A 23,852-nucleotide genomic window follows, 5' to 3' on the forward strand; every position below is an offset into this window, starting at 1 on the left:
TTTTAAGCTTGCAATACTATTGTTCTACCTTAACAGGGATGCTGCAGCATTGTACTATGTTCTGCACTTATTAACCTGATTTCTGACCAATAGTAGCAGGAAAGAAATAGATGGGTTTCATATAAAAATGAAACAACATACCTACTCAGAATACATTTGTCATCCTCTGAACATTCTTCTTTTGAGCTGCAACAATACAAATGGGATATAAACCTCAGCATAGCCTTAGGCCACAGCTAATAGAGATCAGTGACTAAATTCAGCAGCCTGCTTTCCTCCTGTGCAAACTCTGGCCACACAATACAAGAATGCCATTATGGGAAAAGCCCATTAAAAAAAAATGCCAGGTCCTCTGTTTTCCAGTTAGAAGAAAGAAAAATGTCAGAGCAAATACAAACTGCTGCAGAACTCTGTGTGTTCTTCTAGTAGCTTCTTATTCAAGTTGTACTCCTTTCCTATTTTTATTTCCAAGCCGGGATGAGATAAAGCCTCATACATTTACAACATGCTGTGGCAACACGAGTATCTCTCCATCTTCTGCAGCCGAGAAATACAGAATAGTGTGCTCTTAATAGCAGTCCTCCGAGGGACGCTATCAACAATCTAATTCAATACTGCCCTCCCCTTCTTCCCCTTTTCTCCTCCCGTTCGCCCGCCCCCCTTACTCCTCCCCCCGCCCCAAAACAGCTCACAAATTGTCTAGAGGAAAGACAGACACTGCTGGTCAAGCAGGTATCCAGCAGGGACCACTCCACAGCTCAGCAGCGGTTCAGTAACCTCTTGGGTTTAGCGATTGTCAAAGAGGTTCCAAAAATTGAAGCTGCTGTTAAAGCAGTTTGAGGTATTCCATGAAAGCAATGTCAAATAAAGGATTCATCTGCATTGTTTCCAAATCCTGCCTGAAAACAGTGTTATAAATAATCCCAAAGTGGTTGGGTGTTTTACACTTTTGTTTAAAGCAGGGAAACAAATTTGAAAATTTTCTATGCAATTTTTAAAAATCAAAATAGGTTATATTAAATTAATGTTATGTACAACTCTTCCTTTACAAGCTGAAAAATATTGCTTCTCATCTGGGCAAGTTGTTGTAAAAAAAAAACTGACCTTCCTATCACTTCTCTATTCTACTAAAAACAAAATGATCTTGTCTCCATTAATGCCCACTTAATAAAAGCAGACCACCAATAACAGAAAAGTCACTATCTTTTAAAAACAGTAACTGCAACAAGAGCTCATATTTACCACCAATAACAGAAAAGTCAGTACCTTTTAAAAACAATAACCACAACAATAAGAGCTCAAATTTATTCTTATACTTATGTCTAGACAATAAACTTACACCTCAAACCAAATACTGTGGATTTCAGGGATTCTTTCCAAATTGGCTCTGGTTTCTAAAGACTTAGATTCAGTCTCTTAAAAATATTTTTTTTGCATTAAACAAAACTACAGATAAATGCTTCTTTAGGAAGAAATTACTTTCAAAAATCCCAAAATATACCATTTAATACACCAGAAACACAGCATGAAATCAACTAGGATAATCACAGTCTTTTTTAAAATTTAGTTCATTATGGAAGCAAAAACCCATTGTCCCTAAGATATTAATACAGATTTAGTAGTAGTACTAATGTACACATAAATGTCTGGAAAGACAAGATTTAATTTGAAATACTGACCAGTCATCCATAAACTACATAAATATTGAGTTGACACCTGCCATCACTACCTTCCAATGTAATTTTTATTCTATCGTACATTAACTACTTCTCAAAAATGCAAGCCAGAAAATTTAATTGTATTTTCAGCTTCTCTAAGTACTCAATGCAAAACTGTGTCAGAAAAATCTTTAAATGAATCAAAGAAAGGAATATTAATCAATATCTAACTAGCCAAAACATAGTTGATTAAAAAAACCTTACATAGTATCTCACATTGGAAGATCTTATGTTTTCTAGGAAAGACCTCACAAAGTTAGCCAGGGTAAGTTGTTTGAACCCAAAGGAAAAATGCATGCATAAACATACACAGACAAGCATGTGCCACATTCGAGAATGAGTTTCTAATAAAAATTCAAAATCTGAGCCACATGTAGACATTTCAAAATATTAAACATAAAATCGTAATATATTAGCTGTTTGTAGGAAGAGAAATATATTTTACACATTTATGCTTATGACAATTCTACAAAGCAGCAAGCAAATGTGACTTCACCTTCTGAGAGCAGTGACTCCCAGACTTGTACCAAACCACAGTGAAAAGTGTTTCTAGTAGTTATCTTCCCAGAGAGATACCTCAAAATTGCTGAACAGAAAACAGGGCGAGAGTAGCACAACTTCCTAAAGTATACAGTCAATGATAACTTTCTTACAAAAGTCCTTGAGGTATCATTCTTTTAATAATAATCAACTGACTAAAACAACAAACAGTTGTCTAATATAATTAAGTGCCAAAGAAATGAATCAAAAATCACTCTAATAGGTCAAATTCCAGTTTAGACTTTTGAGAGACTTATTGTTAGTAGAATAATTTTAATAGATGTTCAAAGTGAGAAGAAACTAAAACTACTTCCCTATATCCCCATTTTCAGCATTCTCTTTAACTCAAAACCCAAAATGCATTAGAGCTGATGGTGAGCATTTATTTACATTCAAATCTAAGTTTTCAGTTTAATAATCTGTTATATCCTTTGTAATTATCTGTCACAATAAAATAATCATTATGCCACAGGCCTAAGAAATAAATACTTTAAGTAGAAATATAGTAATGAATTTTCATCTATTTCAATATGCTTAACAACATTTCTCACATATTGCTTAGAAATAAACTTCACCCAGGTAAAATCACCTTATTACAAATTATCAGTATAAAAATTAACCATATTTCACTCTCTTAGAAGAGTATCTAATAGAAAATATTGACTGCAATCATAATTACCATCCTATCCCAGAATACAAAATACATTCATATATAAAAAAGAAAGAAAATGATTAAATATACATTTAAAATATAATTTTACTCAAATTCAGTGAAGCACCATTTTGCTATTGATATTGGCAAATGTCCACTAATCATATCATAGTAAGACTGACGTCATTTATAGAACAGTTGGATGTTATCACACAGACACATAAGACAGAAGGACAATCTCTACAAAAAAAAATTCCCAAGTTTTTATAAACTTTAATTACTTAAGTACCTGTGAAAGGTGCACCTCAGAGTTAAAATAGCCAGAAGACAATTTATGGTTATTGGGCAAGGCCCATAGAAAGAAAGATCATTCTTGGACAGCATCTACAACACAGAATTCAACGGCTTCCAAATTAGAAAAAGAAGATTTTTAGAACTGGCAATTCACTAGAAAACATCTTTTTCAGAATTTTCATTTGTACCGATGAAAAATCTAAACTGAGAGAAGTTAATTTGTCTTCTCTCATAGCACGAGATTGTTTTAAGTCCAGGATTACTACTATAGCGTTCCTAAAGTCTTTACATTCACACTGTCCATTAGATGTATGCTTCTATCTGAAGTGAACGATATATACTAATTATTTCAGCATATTCTAAAGAAACAAGGACAACTGAGAGATATTTCATCCTCTTATTGTATGCCTACTGAAAGACAGAAATGGAACAAAATTGCCCAAAAGAAAAGGTACACATACAGAACCATATTTGAAACTTTCATTATTCAATTTGAAGAAAAAATGGCTAGGTGGAAAATAACATAAGTACAACTTAAGGCATTCTTAGTATAGAGAAAATATATAATACAGCTAATGTTCTTGTTTTTGTTTTTGTTTTTGTTTTCTTTTTCCTCAAAGGAAGTATTCCCAGCAATGTATCAAAGCAGATGTTGAGACTCATAAGCAAACATAGGGCAGAGTGCAGGGAATCTTATGAAAGAAGGGGGGAGATAGAAAGACCTGGAGAGGACAGGAGCTCCACAAGGAGAGCAACAGCATCAAAAAATCTGGGCCCAGGGGTCTTTTCTGAGACTGATACTCTAACCAAGGACTATGCATAGAGATAACCTAAAACCCCTGCTCAGATGTAGCCCATGGCAGAAGTGGGATCCCTAGTAAGGGAAACATGGACTGTCTCTGACATGAACTCAGTGGCTATCTCTTTCAGCACCTCCCCTGGAGTGGGGAGCAGCCTTGCCAAGCAACAGAGGAGGACAATGCAGCCAGTTTGGATGAAACCAGATAAGCTAGGGTCAAATGAAAGGGGAGGAGGACCTCCCCTATCCATGGACATGGAGGGGGGCATAGGAAGAGATGAAGGAGGAAGACTGGGATTGGGAGGGAAGGACGGAGGAGGATACAGCTGGGATACAAAGTGAATAAACTGTAATTAATACAAAAATAAAAATTTAATAATAAATATTCTTAACTTGTAGACGTGAATTTTCTGATTGCTACAGTTTGTCATATCAGTTCAGCAAATGAATTTACTGAGACTCAGGTGCCTATTTTTCTTTCATATTACTTTCCTGATAAGCCTAAGAACATATATTTTACTTCCAATTTTTGGTTAATGTTTTGCTTAATTAGCTAAAGACTAATAGCAGTAGGCACAGCGTATGCAAGCAGGCACAGTGTAATTGCCACTCTTGACACTATCTCTTCAGACAAATCTAGAATATTAATGTTATTCATATTGCCCTGACAAGACTATTATAGATCATACCAAGACATATTTCCATTTATGTTTATGTTCTACCAATTAATTAGTAAGAGTATGTAGATGGCCACCAATTAGGACTTCTTAATCTAGCCAAGTATGCAAAAAAGAGTGAGCAGCACATTAAAATTCTTTGGGAAATACTCTTCAAATTTGTAGTTATATGAAGGTATGAATGTGTCTTTCACACACAGTAAGATTATATGTGCTTGTTTGTCTCCTTAATTTGTTTTGGTGAACTTAATACAAAATACATAATACATTTCTTCACAGATACCCACATTCATAGTCTTGTTATAATCAATCTCAAAGGTTTCTCATAGGATACTACATTGGAGAATTCTATTTTTAAAATTTTTGTAACAGAACTATATAGATAAACATCGTACCACAACAGATCTATAGGAAACATACACAATTTTAACTATGACTACTCCTGACAGAGTAGCACTATCTTATGTTCACATGCAAGTGCAGAAAATCCCTTACTCCATGGTAACATAAGTAAGATGAAGCGCAAGACTCTTGAATTGCTCCAATGGCTAACAGTAATAAGTTGTGTGTGGTAGAAGCACAATGTAAAAAGCCAGTGCCCTGAAAAAGCAGGACACGTTATGCACAGAACCAAAGAACAAAATTGTTCAAGGAATAACAAGGGAGGTAATGACTGCAAGGGGAATGGAAAGGACTTTTTGATTTTTACATAAAACATTTACAGTTAGAAGCCCTACATACTTAAAAGCATCTACAAACTTTCACTAATTGATTGGTAGAACCTATCAAAAAAGCTAATGCGAACCTGGAAACAACCCAGATGTCCATCAACGGTGGAATGGGTACAGAAATTGTGGTATTTTTATACAATGGAATACTACTCAGCAATCAAAAAGGAGGAAATCATGAAATTTGCAGGCAAATGGTGGGATCTAGAAAAGATCATTCTGAGTGAAATATCCCAGAAGGAGAAAGACAAACACGGGATATACTCACTTATATAGACCTATAAGATATGATAAACATAATGAAATCTATACACCTAAAAAAGATAATCAATTGAGCAGACATGGGGTAAGATGATCAATCCTCATTTAGAAAGACAGATGGGATGTGCATTGAACGTATGACAGGAGTCTACTGAGCGCATCTGAAAGACTCTAGCAGTGTTTTCAAAGCAAAGACTCATGACCAAACCTTTGGCAGAGTACAGGGAATCATAAGAAAGAAGGGGAGTTAGTCTGATGGGGAAAGGATAGGAGCTCCACAAGGACCAAATATATCTGGGCACAGGGTCTTTTCTGAGACTGACATTCAACCAAGGACCATGTATGGATATAACCTAGAACCTCCACTCAGATGTAGCCTGTGGTAGCTCAGTAACCAATTGGTTTCCCAAAGTGAGGGGAACAGGGACTATTTCTAACAGGAACTCGATGACTGGCTCTTTGGTCTCCCCACCCCCGAAGGGAGGAGCAGTCCTGTTAGGCCACAGAGGAGGGCTTTGCAGCCAGTCCTGAAGATACCTGATAAAACAGGATCAGATGAATGGGGAGGAGGTCCCCCCCATCAGTGGACTTGGAAAGGGGCACAGTGGAGATGAGGGAGGGAGGGAGGGAGGGACTGGGAGGGAATGAGGGATCGGGACACGGCTGGGATACAGAGTTAATAAAATGTAACTGATAAAAAAAATAAAATAAAAAAAAAAAAAGAAAACCCACTTTCTGCAAAAAAAAAAAAAAAAAAAAAAAAAAGCTAATGCGCTAAGACTGGAAGGAGTAGGCGTGTGTGACCAAAAATACTTAGGAACTATATTAAGCAAAGAAGAAAGGTCTAGCTGTTGAAGAACCAAAGAACCCCCAAATTCTGACTATACTTACTATATTCACTCTCCTGCTAATGCAAAAAAAAAAAAAGATTAATATTGAGTGGTAAGTTCTGAAGTTCTTGCATTCCCTGCCATCTATCTGCCAGTACAATCATTATTTGTATCTTTTCTTTTTATCAACCCTTCAGTATTTTAAAATATTCCCATCTGTATAGAAATGCTTTAACTCCAAAACAGAGTGTCTGTATTTACTAAGGTAGTAGTAGCAGAAATGAATGGTTTTTAATATATATTATTTACATAAATGATTTTTGCACAATCATTTTTAAATATTTGAAAGCAGCAATGTAAACAAACAAACAGTTTTTCACTATCTTAAAAGGATAATTTACTTGGTGCCCTAGTAAGAAGCCATGATGTTAGTATGCCTCATATCACAATCATGTTACATCAGATACCCTCCCCAAATTAATGTTCATCCTTCAAGAAGAATCAAGAATCCTTTAATTTGTGTAACTTCCTGACTCAATATCATTTCTGTCATATTGGGAGGCACCCACTGCATATAAGTTGAGTGAATTGAATGTAAAATATATAAGCAAATGATTGACTCAATCAGAATACTCTACTGAAGAAAAGTGCTTGAAATAGTATTGCTTAATTTGCTATTATTACAAGTAAAGTTTAAGCAAAAGCAATATTTGTTGGTTTGATAATTTTAAGCTATAAAATCCTTAATATGAATATATCTATCCATCTTTCTATTGATCTATTTAAAATACAATATCAGTATATTTCTATATTTCAACAGATATATAGAAATATGCAGATATAGAAATATGAAATGTTGCCATAGGCTCAACAGCTGAATACTTGATTCCCAGATGGTGACATTATTTTGGGAGGAGAAGGAAGGTAAGACATAAAAAAAAAAAAAAAAAAAAAAAAAGAGGTCACTAGTTATGCTTTGTAAGATAGACCTCGGACCTCAGCCTCTCCATTCCCTCTTAGATGCTATAATGTAAGCATCTTCTATTATATGCTCCCAACACCATGATATTCTCTACTTTGCCTTAGATGTAAAGGATTCATCTGACCTTGAGCTGAATCCTCTGAAAATAAATTGTTCCACCAAGTATTTGTCACCTTGATAAAAAACTGACCAATCTAGATACCCTCTGATTAAAAGAAGTACATGTTAAATAAAGTCATCATATGTAAAATAAACTGATCTACTGGGAAAGCTGTGCTTAATTCAAATATGAATCATTCACCTGGTTAAAAACCAGCAACTTCCTAAGGATATCTTTAAATTACTTTCAGGGAAATAAGACATTAATCTTTCAAACTTATCTAAATAAAAAGCTATTTAAAAATAGAGTATGGCTCAGTAAGAGAACATCAGCATGCTTGAAACTATGGGTTTGACACCCATCAGAGCCAAGAATAACTAAAATATAAATGTATAGCAAATTTGAATGAACAACTAAAACTATGGTTCTTTTGAATAAAAATATTTATATTTTCAGTATTTGAGGGACTTTGTTTTCATTTTGGTAACTTTCTGTAGAAGCAGAATTAAAAGTTGAATGAAGAAAATATGGCAATCTTTATATTTGTAAATATTTATATTTGTACTTTTTTGGTAAAAGTCACTAATTTTTATCACGTTTTTTTAATGATGGTTAAAATTTCTCAGTAATCAGCACAGTTCATACCAAACAAAAAGCATATCAATTAAAAAAGCAACACTTTCTATACTAATTTAGAAACACCTAGTCATTTATAAAACCTGGTATTTGTTTCAACGTTCCAAGTTTAATTGATGAGACACTACTGCTATTTTAATAAGCAAATACTTAAATGCAAAGATCTATTATATTCACATGAGAACACCGGTGTTTTGAAAGATTACCTGAGGGTTTCATCTCTTCCTCTTCTGTTTGTAAATCTCGATTAGAGTGCAACCTAAACATTTTTCATGTTGTCATCAGTAAATCCTTTCATAGAAAGCTAATTATATTAATTCAATAAAATTATACAATACTATAAAAATGTTCTATATAAATGTTGTGACTTTCTTTTACTATTCTCTAGACTTGTTCGTTAAAATGTCAGCTGGGTGGTGGTGATGGTGTACACCTTTAATTCCAGCAATCAGGAGGCAGAGGCAGCTGGATCTCTGAGTTCAAGGCCAGATTGTTCTACAAAGTGTGAGTTCCAGAACAGGCAGAGTTTCACAAAGAAATCCTGTCTTGAAAAACCAAAACAAACAAACACTCCTCAAAAGTAAAAAAACCCAAACCTACCACCACTACCAAAACAGCCTCCCCTTCAAAAAAAAAAAAAAAAAAAAGAAAAGAAAGAAAGAAAGAAAAAAAAACCCTACTACTATAAAAAAAATTAAAAGTTCTTTTGGGTATCAGAATGAGAGTTGATCCTGCAACATGAGCAGCGGAGGCAGGAGGACTAAAGCTAGCTGAGCTACAGAGTAAAAAGACGAGGTTTCTAATAAATAAATAAAAGATTCAATTGTATAATGAAAAAAAATCTTTAACAATTCCATCTCAAACTTGAACATAATGACCCATTTCTACAATAAGAAGCCCAACAGTTATATTAAAGGTGTGGTTCTTATTATTTGTCTTCTATCCAAACAGCCTAAAGACTGAATAGCTTTGTCAATACTTGCATTTTCTTGACTTTCTAGACCTTTCTTGCCTTTTTTTTAAATTTAGAGTTATTTTCTTTGGTGATTTGAGAGTTCCAGAATAAGTAAAAGATAGCAAAAATGTACTGATATATGACAAATGTATGGTGTTTGACTTGAATAATAGAAGCAGGTTTAAACATTTCATAATTCATTTCTTTATCTCATGTTCTATTATTTGTTAAATGCAACTTTGAATAAAAATAGAAGTTATCCTCTAGGTTAACCATACGTTTAAGCTAAAGGTAATCTACATTTGAGCTTCGTACTTGAATTTTTAAGTCTGTCTATAGCTACTAATACATTCAAAACCACTTCATGAATTCAAAATCAAATATATGACTAAATAATCAGTAATGTCTCCCAGAATTCTGAAACTATGTAATACTTTAATAAAGTACATTTTCCAGTTGGCTATTACATAATTGGTCATCATTCTTTCTTCAGCTTGATCTAAGTCAGAAATACTGGATAGTATTATCAGCCTTCCATTAAGGGGAATGGACAATTTGTTTAAGTCCTTATGAAATTGCAAGATATTAAAGCAAAATGTTTATTTTAGTATATGTAGAGAAATAAAAAAATTATGATTCAGATTTGTAAAGTATCACAAAACTGAAGAATAAGCCAGAGTAAGCTTAACGTGCTCCTCTAGATGATGAGGAAAAACATTAGTAATTTTATTTATTAAGGTAGTGCATTCGCATCAAATAAATGTATATTTCTATCAAGTCGTCTTTATCATATTAGTCACTATGGACATATCACAAATATCATATCAACAAATATCACATATCCCAAATATAAAAATCAACAGATTTACTCAGTCCTTGAGAGACTGCATGATAAATTAGTTGTCATAGTGAACACTGAAATTTTTGTTAGGTGTTACAAACACACGAAAGAGCACATGTGATCTGACTGCATGACTAATCAGATAAACCCAAATGAGAAGAAATAGAGTGATGTTGTCAAGCTTTAACGACACAGCACTTTGGACAGAGTAAGTTTTTAGACATTCTTTTAAATATTTTCAAATAAGAGATCTGGCAGAATTTAACTGTTGAAATGCAGAACCTTATTTTTCATCTTTTGTGACATTTTCCTTTGCCTTTTACCTTCTTCAAGTTTAAAACAGGAACAAGCCTTCCTAAAACACCTGTCTTCAAAATTCACAAAAGTCATTGCATTGTGATATGCTTCAAATATAGACACAGAAATATGCACAAATGGTGGCTTTCATGCCTCACCCTTGCCTGCCCCTTGTCCCACTGTCTTAGTTGATATGCTCTGACATAAAGCATAGATTCTGCTAAGAGAAAGCTGTTCTTTCCTTGGATCTTCAAGAGTCAATACTGAGGCACAGAAAACATACATTTAAGGCAAATGCATTCAACTTTAGTGTGTGAAGAATGACCTGTGATGAATAAAATATTAAAGATGGGGTTGAAGACCAATACTCTGCATTTTAATTTTTTTACTGATTACACTTTATTCATTCTCTATCCCAGCTGTAGCCTCCTCCCTCATTCCCTCCCAATCCCACACTCCCTCATCTCCTCCCATGCCCCTTCCCAAGAACACTGATAGGGGAAGTCCTCCTCCTGTTCCATCTTACCCTAGCCTATCAGGTTTCATCAGGCTGGCTGCATTGTCTTCCTCTGTGGCCTGGTAACTGGTAAGGCTGCTCCTCTCTCAGGGGAAGGCGATCAAAGAGCCAGCCACTGAATTCAGGTCAGAGACGGTCCATGTTCCCCTTACTAGAGAACCCACTTGGAGACTGAGCTGCCATGGGCTACATCTGTGCAGGGATTCTAGGTTATCTCTATGAATGGTCTTTGGTTGGAGTATCAGTCTCAGAAAAGACCCCTGGACCTCGATTTTCTGATTCTGTTGCTCTCCTTGTGGAGCTACTGTCCCTTCCAGGTCTTTCTATCCCCCTCTTCTTTCATAAGATTCCCTGCACTCTGCCCAAAGTTTGGTTATGAGCCTCAGCATCTGTTTTGATACCCTGCTGGGTAGAAATTTTTCAGAGGCCCTCTGTGGGATGTGGAGAAGGGAGAATCCTCCTCCTCCATTGCTGGTGGGAATGTAAACTTGTACAACCACTTTGGAAATCAATCTGGCGCTTTCTCAGTCTATTAGAAATAGTGCTACTTCAAGATCCAGCTACACCACTCCTAGGCATATATCCAAAATATGCTCAACAAGGACATTTACTCAACCATGTGCATAGCAGCTTTATTCATAATACCAGAATCTGGAAACAGCCCAGATGTCCTTCAACAGAGGAAGGGATACAGAAATTGTGGTACATTTACACACTGTAATACTACTCAGCAATTAAAAAAAAGGAAATCATGGAATTTGCAGGCAAATGGTGGGATTAAGAAAAGATCCTCCAGAGTGAGGTATTCCAGAAGCAGAAAGATACACATGGTATATACTCACTTATAAGTGGATATTAGACATATAATATAGGATAAGTATACTAAAATCTGTACACCTAAATCAGCTAAGACAGAAGGAGGACCCTGGGTAAGATGATCAAGACTCACTCAGAAAGGCAAACAGGACAGACATTGGAAGAGGGAGAAAACAGGAAACAGGACATATTCTGCATTTTAAATAATTACTCAGACTCATTATCACACAAGGTCTACTAGGCTTGGGGAAAGACTGCTTCAAACTTGAGGTAAGGAATTCCTGTCCAAGATACCCAAGCTACAGTAATAGTTTCTTTTCTTAGTCACTGGCCTCCCTTAGCATAGCAGCACCAGCTGCTCACCACCAACTGTCAAACCACTAACCAGGGTCCTTGCCCTCCCATACTTAAGATCCTTTCCAGTCAGGGAGAGTCTGAAAGCAAGATGTCCAACTGACAGAAGCTGACAGACAGATGCACAGTAGGAAAAAAAAATGTGATATATAGCAATTAGGAAAAAATATAGTACGAATTAGATTGATTATGCAATATAGGTTTAAAAGTTAAAAACTTCTTTTAAACTTCGTTCATTAGCAAAAGAGGACAGAACAAGAAACCTGTGGTCTGGTTGCAACTCTGACACTAATTAGCTTAATGACTTCAAGTGCTATTTTTTCTTCCGTAAATTAGAGAAAAATATCACTGTCCTTGTTTATCTCACAGCAATGTTATGAAAGCCAAATGAACTTAGGTTTGCAAATACACACTGAAAAGTACAAAGCACAATACAATGATGCAAATATTATTAATACATTTCTCAATCAACACAGACCCTAGAGATCAACAGAAGTTTATTTGATAACTGAATGTCTTCAAATACCTCAGGGTCTCTTATGATAATAAATTCTCATCAGAAAAAAAAAGATACAGGAAAATGTAGACCCTTGGACATACCCTGAAGTTGATTTTTTGAATATATCCTTGAAATCGGCTTGTTTTAAAGACAATTGCCTCCGTCTCCTGAAAGTGGAGTGCAAAAAAAAAAAAAAAAATCTCGTTAATTGTGGCTTTATTGTATTTTGTTCAAATTTTTTAATGCATAACCTGAAAATATTTAATGTGATTTAATAGGCCATATTTATAAATTCTAACATTTAAGGCAGCATGAAACAATTTAATACTGCATAAATCAGTTTTACAAAACATTAACATAGAAAATTGCATTTATTTTTAGAAGCTCTCTTAATGTTTCAGAAACCATAAAATGCAGGCTGTCATCAATGAAATATTGACTTGTATCTGATGAAATTAGCATAGAAAGATACATTTTTTCAGTAGATATCCCCTCAACCTTTGGAATGATTTGTTATAGTTTCAGCTTTTTAAGCCTAAAGATCAGTTCTTTTCTCATACACTGCTTCACCATAAAGAACCACAAGGAAATGACAGACATTCTAAGGTTTCAGAGAACATATTGCTAATGTTCTTCTAGGTTCACTTACTGCCATTTTATCTTATTTTCACTCTGCTTGTAATTAACAAAAACTGGTAAATAGATGTACAATCTCCTGTACAGAAAATTTGTGGGATTTTTTATGAAGTTTTCTCATATAACAAGCTCCTTTAGGAGATATATATATATATACTGGCATTGGACAGACATAGTCTTATACTGCCTCGGGAATTCAGTTTTAAAAATAGAGACTACTATATAAACACTGCAGTATATGCTGCTGACAGTTAACTCTCCTAAAAAAATTACAGTTTGCTGGCAGATGTTTGAGGCACTCCGGTACAATGCATAATTTATTTGAATTTATTGTGCTATGTGATTATATAAAAACAAACATTAGCCTTATCTAATATTTTTTTAAATAAACCAGCTCAGATATTTTTATGGGTCATTTCAAAGCACTAGTGCATTATTAAAGTCATAACTACATCAAATTCTAAGAGAATCTTTAGAAAAGACCTTGACAAAGACATTATCCAAAATATTCTCTTACATCTAAAGACACCCTACAATATGTGATAGTTATACAGAATTTGATTTCTTTATAAAAATTATGTATTCAATACAACATCTTTTTAATGGCAATACTATCTCAAAGCTTACTCTTAAAATGCTATACACACAAATATGATGGTTGAATAATAAGGTACAATGGGTTAAATTCACATTTGTCATTATTTTCTTGTTAGCTTTGCCAAGCAAATGCCAATTCTATTACTCCTGTACTTAAAATATAATAGAATATCTTTAAATACAGGTTATTTTATATTCTTATTAATATTATTTCTTTTCTTTGTGTATGTGAGAACAATCTTGTGTGCCACCTTCTGGTAACTAAATGAAATTATCTATTGCTACACAAGTCATTATTCTTTATTTTAACTTTTAAAAAATACATATTTATCAACCTGCATTACATTTATGTTATATAAATAAATTCCTTCCACAGTTTGAAGTAAAATAAAAATTCCTTTAGAGGTTTTTTTAAGGAAGAAATCAAGCTTTACACATGCTCCCTATGATTTTTACATGGTTATCAATATGTCTCCTGAATTCTACAATACATATAAAATTGATTTTTATATACCGTTTTACAGCCACATCTCAAAATAACAGGCTTGCTATTTTAATCTACAAGTAACAGCAGAAAATAAAGGAAAAGAAATATCTCTTACCAATAAGCCCATTTTTCTCTTAAGGTTTGAACTCTCATCATTTGTCATGTTCTTGTGGATCCCTCTCTCATCAAATTCTCTGGAGTTTTAAAGTTAAGAGCTATGATGCACAGCTAGGCTCTGCTACTACACAGTAGCGCACCCCAGTGCATCTGCCTGGCATAGCACAGCAGCTGTAGCTCTCAGAACAGGAGACAAGCTTTTTATATGCAAAGCCTATGTCCTACACACCTTGCCTTGATAAGAAATTACAGTCAGTGTGGTTGAACTATTTATATTCCATATCTAAACTCCTGATAAGATATGAAAATGAGAACCAAATAAATCCCAAGCTTAGTTCCAGCAAACTGAACAGGAGCAAAATGCTCATCTTACAGCAGAGTTGATGTGAGACAAATGCAAGCACCAGGAGCTCTGACTCAGACAAAACATGCTTACCTAAAAGTAACCTCATTTTTGCAAGGATCAATGTTTTATCATTTGCAATATGGTCTTAAATTTTCATTATTTTTCATGCTTTCCTCTCTCTATTATAAACAGTAACAAATCCCAGGCAGTCATTAAATCCTACATTTCTTCTCTTAAACAAATTATCAAGATATCTACCTCCTAAGTTTTTGTCTAAACAAATAAGCTGCTTCAAAAAAGACACATGAAACTGTTCTCCCTGCATCTCCCATTTTATTCTTCAGTCATATTATTTCTCAATCATTCTTTCAAATAAAGCTACATGTGATAAAAATTTAGTATTCAGTGACTACTCAAAATTCAAGTATTTTTGGAATTAGCTGTGTTACATACTATGTTTACTGATAATTATATAAAAGTGGATGAGACACATTTTTTTTTTTATTTCAAGAAGCTTCTGATTGAGTGAGGCACAAAAACATTGTACAAAAGCTTCAGTAGCATTGAACAAGGATTCCAGTGCGAGGGAAGAATGAAAATCCTGCTCCAAATGAGACTAACTACTGATTTACTATAGCAGGCAGTGGCTCAATGGCTAGAAAGGAGGTAGTATTGTTGAAGAACATGGGTTTTAAGGAATACAAAAGACCACACAGCAGAAGACAATGCACAACAGGAAGAAGATTTGCATTTTATCCTTTGTGTTAAGAGAAACCATTTGTTGAGTGAGTAGCTGGATCAACAGCATAATTAAGCAAGCAGTAAGTGCAGCATCAAGAATCTACTGCACCCTGGCTGATGGGCTCTTTTAGCTTTTGGCTGGAGCAGCCTAGAAATACCAGCCTAACATTCTACATCATACCCAGTTTTCCTTGTTTTTTCTTGTTTTTGCTCCACAAGTCCTCCTGGCATGAAAATTATCTCTCAGTCTCCTTTTCTGAATGAAATCCATCCTTGTAGATTTACCTCAAATTGCACTCTTTTCTACAGTATCATCCAGCTTTTCTTAAGAGGGAATGTACACTATGTTTAGGATATAATGCATAAAAAAATCACTTTGATCCTATGCCCAATAAATGAAACAAAATGATTAAAAGGGTGACAGTAAGAGCAGAGTGCAGATTATGGGGCAGAGTGAGCTCAAGAAACCCAATTATCAAAGTGACTCAGATATCAGAGTATATGATACTTTGTTTGTTTGGTTGATTGGTTGGTTTTGTTTAGTTTTCGTTGTTGATGTTGTTGTTGTTTTCATGATAGGGTTTCTCCATGTAGCTTTGGCAGTCCTGGACGTGCTTGTAAACCAGGCTGGCCTTGAACTCACAGAGGTCTGCCTGCCTCTACCTCCCCGAGTGCTGCATTACAGGAGTGTGCCACTGTGCCTACCTGTATACACTAGTTTTAATAACTTCTTCAACCATGCTTAAACCTCAAAGGAGAATATTTGAATTTTGGGAGAGATGGGCCCCTGTTAGACAGGAGTTTTGTGTCATTGCTACTTCCATTGTTTATCTCGTTCAAAAATTGCAAATAAAAGATGCCAAGAGAATAGCTAAAATGGACAAGAGTCTTTAAAAGCAGCTGTTAAGTTGGGGGTGGGGTGATGTGCCTGTGTTTTATCACTTGCAGTAAAACAAAAGAATTCACCTTGAAGGCATTCAATAAACTAGAGGAATTCATGGGGATCACAGAAAGAGAAGGGAAACAGTGTGAATTATTTTACATAGGTTCAAAATCTTCAAGGGTGGATGATACAGGAGAAAACCTAAGAATAAGAAGAAAATTGTATTTTTTTAAAGATTAACTGTCTTGTGAGCAGATTAACCTAGGGCAAGAAAGTGTCCTTAGGTGTGTGGATATCAGTATTGTCACCCTATGGAATCATATCCCTTATACCCAGCGTAAAACACTAAGTATTTAAGCTTTTGTTGGTACTGAGCTTTGTTTCATTCTGTGTATGGATGCATAATATCTTAGGATTTATTCAATAATGCAAAAACCAAGATGTTTTCATTTATGTCAACAATGAAAACGTCTTTTCATCATGCTCACTGGTTTTCTGTTCAAGTGAATTAAAAGGAGGCAGCAAATAATTTCAAAACATAAGTAAACTTGAAAGTGTAGGCTCTCTGACTTAATATTTTTCAGAGAAAACCTATCTACATACCTTTTTTTTATTGAGAGCAAAATCCCACCAGTTCTTTTTCTACCGATTTGTAAGAAAAAATCAAATACAGAGAAAAAAGGAGCATGTAACTTTGGAAATGCACCACATCTTCTGAAGTAATTTTTAAGACGGACTGGGAGGTAAAGGGACATAAAAAAACATTTAATTTGTCTTCAAAAGAATTTGTTAAACTGTATTTTAATATCATGCCTTGGAAACAGACAAACTAAGCCAGACATTCACACATTTAGTTTAGTAGAAAACAGAGTGATTACCACAGTATTTCCTTTAGGCTTGACAGGAAAGGAAGCATTCGGTTTTACATTACTGGTTAGAATGTGTATTTTACTCAAATTCTCCTAGGTAGATCGTTTCAAGGTTGTACAGGGACTAGGGGAGAGGGTTGAGAACAAGAGCTACAAGTAAAAGTATATTGATAAATATCATATAATATTTGTGATTATGAAAAGTATCTATTAGTCTAATATAATTAATTTACAATTCACTTTAAATATCATCATCTTATCACCTTCTTGACAACATTCTGTCTGCTGATACTATTTAAGATAGTTCAGAACATGGTTGGGTTAGGTTGTGTATAGAGTTTTCAGTTCTTAAATATATAGATGACATATTTAGAAAATCACTGGTATAAAGAATGGTTTGCCCAGATATTTATATTAAAAGTAAAAAATTCATATTCCTACATATCAGACATTTGTATTTCAGGTGTATTACCAGATTTCAGTAGCATTGCTATTCAATGCAATTGTAGAGATGGAGGCAAAGGAAAGAGAATAGCTAAAAATGCTTTTACTGAAACTAATAACTGTTGGTTGTGCTCTCACAAGATTAGGACAAAATGGGAAAAGAGGCAGAGGCCAGGGATTCCTAATGTGGTGGTTTGAATATGTATGGCCCCATAAGATCATGTGTTTCAATGCTTGGCTCATAGGGAATGGTACTATTAGAAGTTGTGGCCTTGTTGGAGTAGTTGTGGCCTTGTTGAAGGAAGTATGTCACTGTGGGGACAGGCTTTGAGGTCTCCTATGCTCAAGCTATGCTCAGAGTGGCACACAGTCTCCTTATCCTGTCTATGATTCAAGATGTAAAACTCTCAGCTCCTGCTCTAGCACCATGTGCCTGCATGCCTCTCTGCTTTTTGCCATGATAATAATGGACTAAACATAAGAATTGCTGTGATCGTGTTGTCTCTTCATAGCAATAAAACCCAAATAGGAAAGTTAACATGCCAATCCTAATAAAATAAATCAAAAATTCCTTAGACATCCTTAGAATAGGTTAAAACTCAGAGCAGTAGAAATGGCTCAGTGGTGAAGAGTACTTGCTGCACTTGCAGAGGATCTTGTTCAGTTCTCAGCACCCACATGGTGACTCACAACTATCTATAACTTCAATTCCATGGGACAGGGCAAAAATGGGGAACTGTAGAGAGCTACTGAATGCTATGCCTTAAAGATGGAGCTGGTTTCTGCCTTCCACCTTCCCGATGGTGAGTGCTCTCTGTCACGAACAATTCCACATTTGGCTAAGGCTGAGGATCTGGCTTGCTTCCATGTATGTGGACCTATCTGCATTGCCCACGTAGCACGCCTGGGTTGGCTACCCAGAGGCTATTTAAGCTGTGGGCTGGCTTTCCCCAGGGTCAGATGATTGTTCAAGGTTCCTGAATAAACTGCATTGAAAAAAAAATTTCTTATGATTTCTTTAGTACCTAATTCAAAGTCTCAAAAATAAATTAAAAAAAAAGACAAATATTTTGGAAATCATGTCAGCAGAGGTAGGTTTTATATTTCTAAGTTTAATTTTTAATAGTTAAATAAGGAATCATTAAACGCTATTATCCTCTTCAAATTAAAATATGAGTGTCAAGACTATATTATAAAAGACTATAATAGCAAGCAGCATACTGAAAATTGTTCCTTTCAATGCTTGTATGATGGACTCTGTGACTGGCAGAATGCTCAGCACAGTAGATAAATAACTGTATGGGGTGACTCAATAAATGAGTAATGAACTATACGGAGCAAGCGAAGTGCTTAGCTAGAATAAAAGCAGTGTTCATTGTCAATTGTTGTTGATTATTAATATTTAATATTGATTTACCATTTAGTTAAACAGTAGGTATTCCTAAGACAGCTGTATACCCAAATCACCACAGAGAGACTAGAGTTTATTTAATTAACCTAGAGCACAATGCTGGGTAATAATTACTACATCCTAAGTCTGCAAGCCCACATAGCTTCCTCCCATTTAGATTTCCCACATTATACTTGCTTTTTAGTCATATCTTTAGTCTGGTTCATCTCTCCTCATGGTTCCAGGTCATCTCTCTCTGATCTTTCCAACCCCCTCCCACTCACTTCTTTCTCCTCCCCTCTAGACCAGGATTTCCCACCCTATTCTCTCCATTTCTCAGCACCGGCTGTTTTTGTTTGTTTGTTTTTGTTTTGTGTGTGTGTGCTTTTGACAATACAGAGAACAAATGGTAACGTGTTTACACAGACTTGAGGCAAGTGATGCTTAGAATAAGAATCACAATGCAATGTTCAGATTGAAACCACTTAGAGTGAAGAAATGTAGTTTCCTTGGTTTGTCACCACCTAGTCTAGTGAACGTTAAAAAATGAAGCTGTGTCTCCTGAAGCTAGTCATTTCTACAGGCTAGTCATTAAAAATGATAGAAGCATGTTTGATTGATAGTCTATTAAATTTTTATTTCAGTGGTAATGAAAGAACACATTTTGAAATCCAATATTGACAATCAATGTTCTACTAGATGGAGCAAATTTATAAAACAGTGCAAGCAAGCACACCATTGCTCATCACCAATACCCAGTAATACAAATGGTATAGAGGACAGTCAAGAGTAAATTATACAAACAAATTGGGGACCCGTGTAAGGAAGGAAAGTAACAGAAATGGGAAGGAAGAATGCAACAGAGGGAGCACACTGTGGATACAGCATGCATATTGTCAAAGTCTATCACATACTGAAAGGAATTTGTTGTCTTTATGAATCCCAGCAGCATACACAATGAATACACCCCAACAAAAATGTGATTAAGTATACACCTGAAACATAGGAAAGCATAAGGCTACCATAAACCTAATTTTCAAAATTGAAAAATACATACTTTGATTAAAAAAAAAAAAACTATGAAACCCTACCCAAATAGAGACTTACTTAGGTTTAAGAATGTGTCTTCAATTTTTATCTCCAAATTTCCTTGTCTTGCCTTTCACACACACTGACAGGGAACAAGTATCAAGAATATTAACAAAATGAACACTATAAAACTAAAATACAACTGGACTTCCCAACAGAAACAGCATGTTTGCAAGCTAGATTAACATAAGAGGAAAAAGGGCAGAAACTGCAGCAGCTATGAGGACTAACTGCTACAGACCATTATCCACTGTCTCTAGTGTGTTTGGGGAAATCACTGGAAGTCCTGTTGGCTTTTACTAAAAAAAACAGAGAGTCTTATATTTTGATCTTTGAGTTTTGCGAACACGTGACTCAAATTTGAGGACAAAGAAATTTAGCACACAAGCCTTATGGCCTAGTTGAGTGTTATCAGAAGCATAAATGCTGTTAGGAATCTGATCCTAAAGAAAGACTGGCCTAAGGTCCACAAAGAATGGTCAGCCAGCCAGAAATACAGACACTAATAGTTAAAGGAAGAAGGTGTTGGACAATGAAATATAGTAGTCAAAAGTGGGACCCTGCATTAACACAACACAAGCCAAGGCTGGGGTTTGACACCTCATCAGTTATAATCTTCAGGAGACTCTATTTTCAATACAGTTCTATTTCCCATTACAACTACCATCAATACCACCTTACCCAGAACTGCCATCTAGCCATTGGAAAAAAATAAAATAAAACAAGTTGATATATACTACATGTGTGTATGACAACACACAGGGACAATGTATGCAGAAGAGGTCAAGAAGGGAAATTAAGGGAAAGGTTTAAAACAAGGCTTTTGCCGACTCAAAATACCCTCTCCAGTTGTGGAACACTCCCTCCCTCCAATCTCACCTCATTAATCATCTTACCCAGGGCCCTCTTGTTTTTGTGTGATCTTTTCAACATCAAGTTTCCCTGGGTAAGATGCTCAATCCCCACTCAGAAAAGCAAACAAGGCAGACATTGGAAGAGGGAGAAAACAGTGAATAGGACAGGAGCCTACTACAGAGGGCCTCTGAAAGACTCTACCTAGCAGGGTGTCAAAGCAGATGCTGAGGCTCATACCAAACTTTGGTCAGAGTACAGGGAATCTTATGAAAGAACAGGGAGATAGAAAGAACTGGAGGGGACAGGAGCTCCACAAAGAGAGCAACAGAATCAGAAAATCAGGGCCAAGGGGTCTTTTCTGAGACTGATACTCCAACCAAGGACCATGCATGGAGATAACCTAGACCCCTGTACAGATGTAGCCCATAGCAGCTCAGTCTCCAAGTGGGTTCCCTGCTAATGGGAACAGGGACTGTCTCTGATATGAATTCAGTGGCTGGCTCTTTGATCACCTTCCCCCTGATGGGGGAGCAGCCTTACCAGGCCACAGAGGAAGCCAATGCAGCCAGTTCTGATGAGACCTGATAGGTTATGGTCAGAGGGAAGGGGAGGAGGACCTCCCCTATCAGTAAACTTGGAGAGGGGCATGGGAGGAGATGAGGGAAGGAGGGTGGAATTGGAAGGGGAAAAGGGAGGGAGCTACAGCTGGGATATAAAGCGAATAAACTGTAATTAATTTAAAAAGTAAATTAAAAAAAGAAAAAACAAAACAAAACAAAGAAAGCTCAACTTTCTCCCCAACTGTGGCTTCGGGTCCAAAATCTAAAACATTTTTCCTCATGCTCTGCTTCTACATGCCTGTGGGGCTCAGGTTAGAAATGTCCAAGGGGTACACTGACTACTTATCTAGATAAATTGCAGTAATTGTAGTTATTGTATCTAGCCTACAGATTTCACCATCATAGATGTGATATATAATGTTAAAAATGTGATTTGCAAGTAAGCCTTTAGAACAAATTCCAATAGATCCCTTGCACAGATTACAGCTGACCTCCTGTTTTCACAGAAATTCTGCCTTTCTTACATTTCAAATATAATTACGATTAGAGTAACTAAATGCCATTTTCAAAACTCTTTCAGTACTTACCACACAATGTGTATAGCTGTTTATCCTTATGTGTGTTCACTTCCACATTCTAAATGAAGAGTGTAAGCCAACCACTACAGGTAGAGTTCCTTCATTCAGTTAATCAAGCATTTAATACGCATCTACTTTGTAACAGGTACTGTGCTTAGGCTGGTACATCAAATGCTAAATAAATTCAGTTTCCCACTTTCAATGTGGGGACATCAAGTGCATTAGAAGTGAAGTAAATGCAGTATGTTCTGGGTGATATAATTGAACACAGAGAGCTTTAACTGTACTTGGGCAAGAAATATGAGAACACTTCACAGAGGATGCATGAACTGAGTATTTATAAATAAGTAAGACCATTTAAAGCATCAAGAGAGAGGGGTGGAGAGAGAGAGGATGAACACCGTTTAGGGTATAATTCCAACTGTGACTAAATCAGGCCAAAATAAGATAGTAACATTGGAAGACAGTCAAAGAGATTTCTATGAAGTTGAATATACAGCTCCTATTGGTTAATGTTTATCACTAGGTGCCAAGTAATGCTAAAAATATTTCAGCCAGTTGATCACTGAATTAACTTAATCCTCACTACATCCTTATGATGTAGGTATTGATAACATCTTTCTTTCCAAAATACAAAACCAAGACACAGATTAACAAAGTAACATGACTACAGTTACACAGTACATGAATATTGGACCTAAAATATGAAACAAAGGGGTCTAGTTCCAGAAGTCACATGTACTTACATCCCTGTTATATTATCTTCACATATGAGGGGATAAAGGAGAAATGGATCCTAGATGACATCCAGTTTACTGACAGAGAAAAAAACACAGAGATAGCAGGGCTCCCATAGAGCAACAATGACAACAGTTAAGTTGAGGATCTTGGACTTCAGTTCATTTTCTCCATAAACACATATACTAGCTTTTGGGATGGGACAGTACTTCTAACTAAACAGGTATCTTATTATGTACTCACTTTGTCCTGTGTTTGAGAACTTAGTACATTCAGACTCTTGGTATTATTCATAAATGTTACTTTTCACCTTTCTTGGGATAAGAACTCCAATGGCGAAAACTATGTCCTGTTCAGTTTTTGATGAGTTCAGTATGTAATCATCAAAAATAAATTCTATGTGGTCCTACTGCAGCCAGGATATATGCTCATGTCTGTGGCCCATGTTACCACCAAAAGCCATGTGGATGTCCATAGTCTATGCTACAGAATGCTGCTGCTGCGGAGGCCATATTGATGTGAGTGGCCTGTGTTGCCTCCTTAAGACCGTGTTGATGTAATGTGGTCTGGTTTGCCTTCATGGGCTTTGTCTAGGTGCATGTTCATACTACAACAGGGGTTATGTTCATAATCTGTGCTGTTGATAAAAACCATGTAGAAAACCATGATCCATGCTCCTTCTGACTGTAAAGTGCAAGAAAGCTACTTTGGTAGGAATACTGATGACTGCAGATGCACAGTTGAGAAAGACATGGAAGCTTCTGTGACAATCCCTACCCCCCCACACCATTACAACCCCCCCTCCAAATTAACATCCTACACAGATCATAGAAGAGAACTCTTAAAATGTGTGATAAGGATAAAAACATAGCTCTCAATATTTGACAGCTTCCAGCAAGCATTTGGGCAGGCAAAGACTACGTTCTATTTAAGGGATAGGGCACTGAGAATTTGATCACATTCCAGTCAATATATAGATAACATAAATTGGACTTGATTTTTTTTCCTTCTTTTTGTTGTGGGGGT

The 23,852-nt window shown here is 35.8% G+C and overlaps 1 protein-coding gene across 7 annotated transcripts in view; it reads right to left on the bottom strand.

The window, feature by feature from the left end:
- The window catches only part of Klhl13 (kelch like family member 13), a 227,320-nt gene that overhangs the window by 91,038 nt on the left and 112,430 nt on the right, over window positions 1-23,852 (bottom strand). For 2 of the 7 annotated variants that reach the window (XM_060374375.1, XM_060374376.1), the window contains one exon: window positions 12,598-12,663. The exons of 2 other annotated variants lie outside the window; for them this stretch is intronic. In XM_060374375.1, the coding sequence (XP_060230358.1) occupies window positions 12,598-12,663 (66 nt within the window). Of the gene's footprint in view, window positions 1-141; window positions 547-12,597; window positions 12,664-14,331; window positions 14,448-23,852 lie in introns of those variants that run through there. 3 more of the 7 variants (XM_060374377.1, XM_060374378.1, XM_060374380.1) reach the window with 3 other exon arrangements.

This window comes from Meriones unguiculatus, chromosome X (assembly GCF_030254825.1).
Source record: "Meriones unguiculatus strain TT.TT164.6M chromosome X, Bangor_MerUng_6.1, whole genome shotgun sequence".
NCBI classification, from domain to species: Eukaryota; Metazoa; Chordata; class Mammalia; order Rodentia; family Muridae; genus Meriones; species Meriones unguiculatus.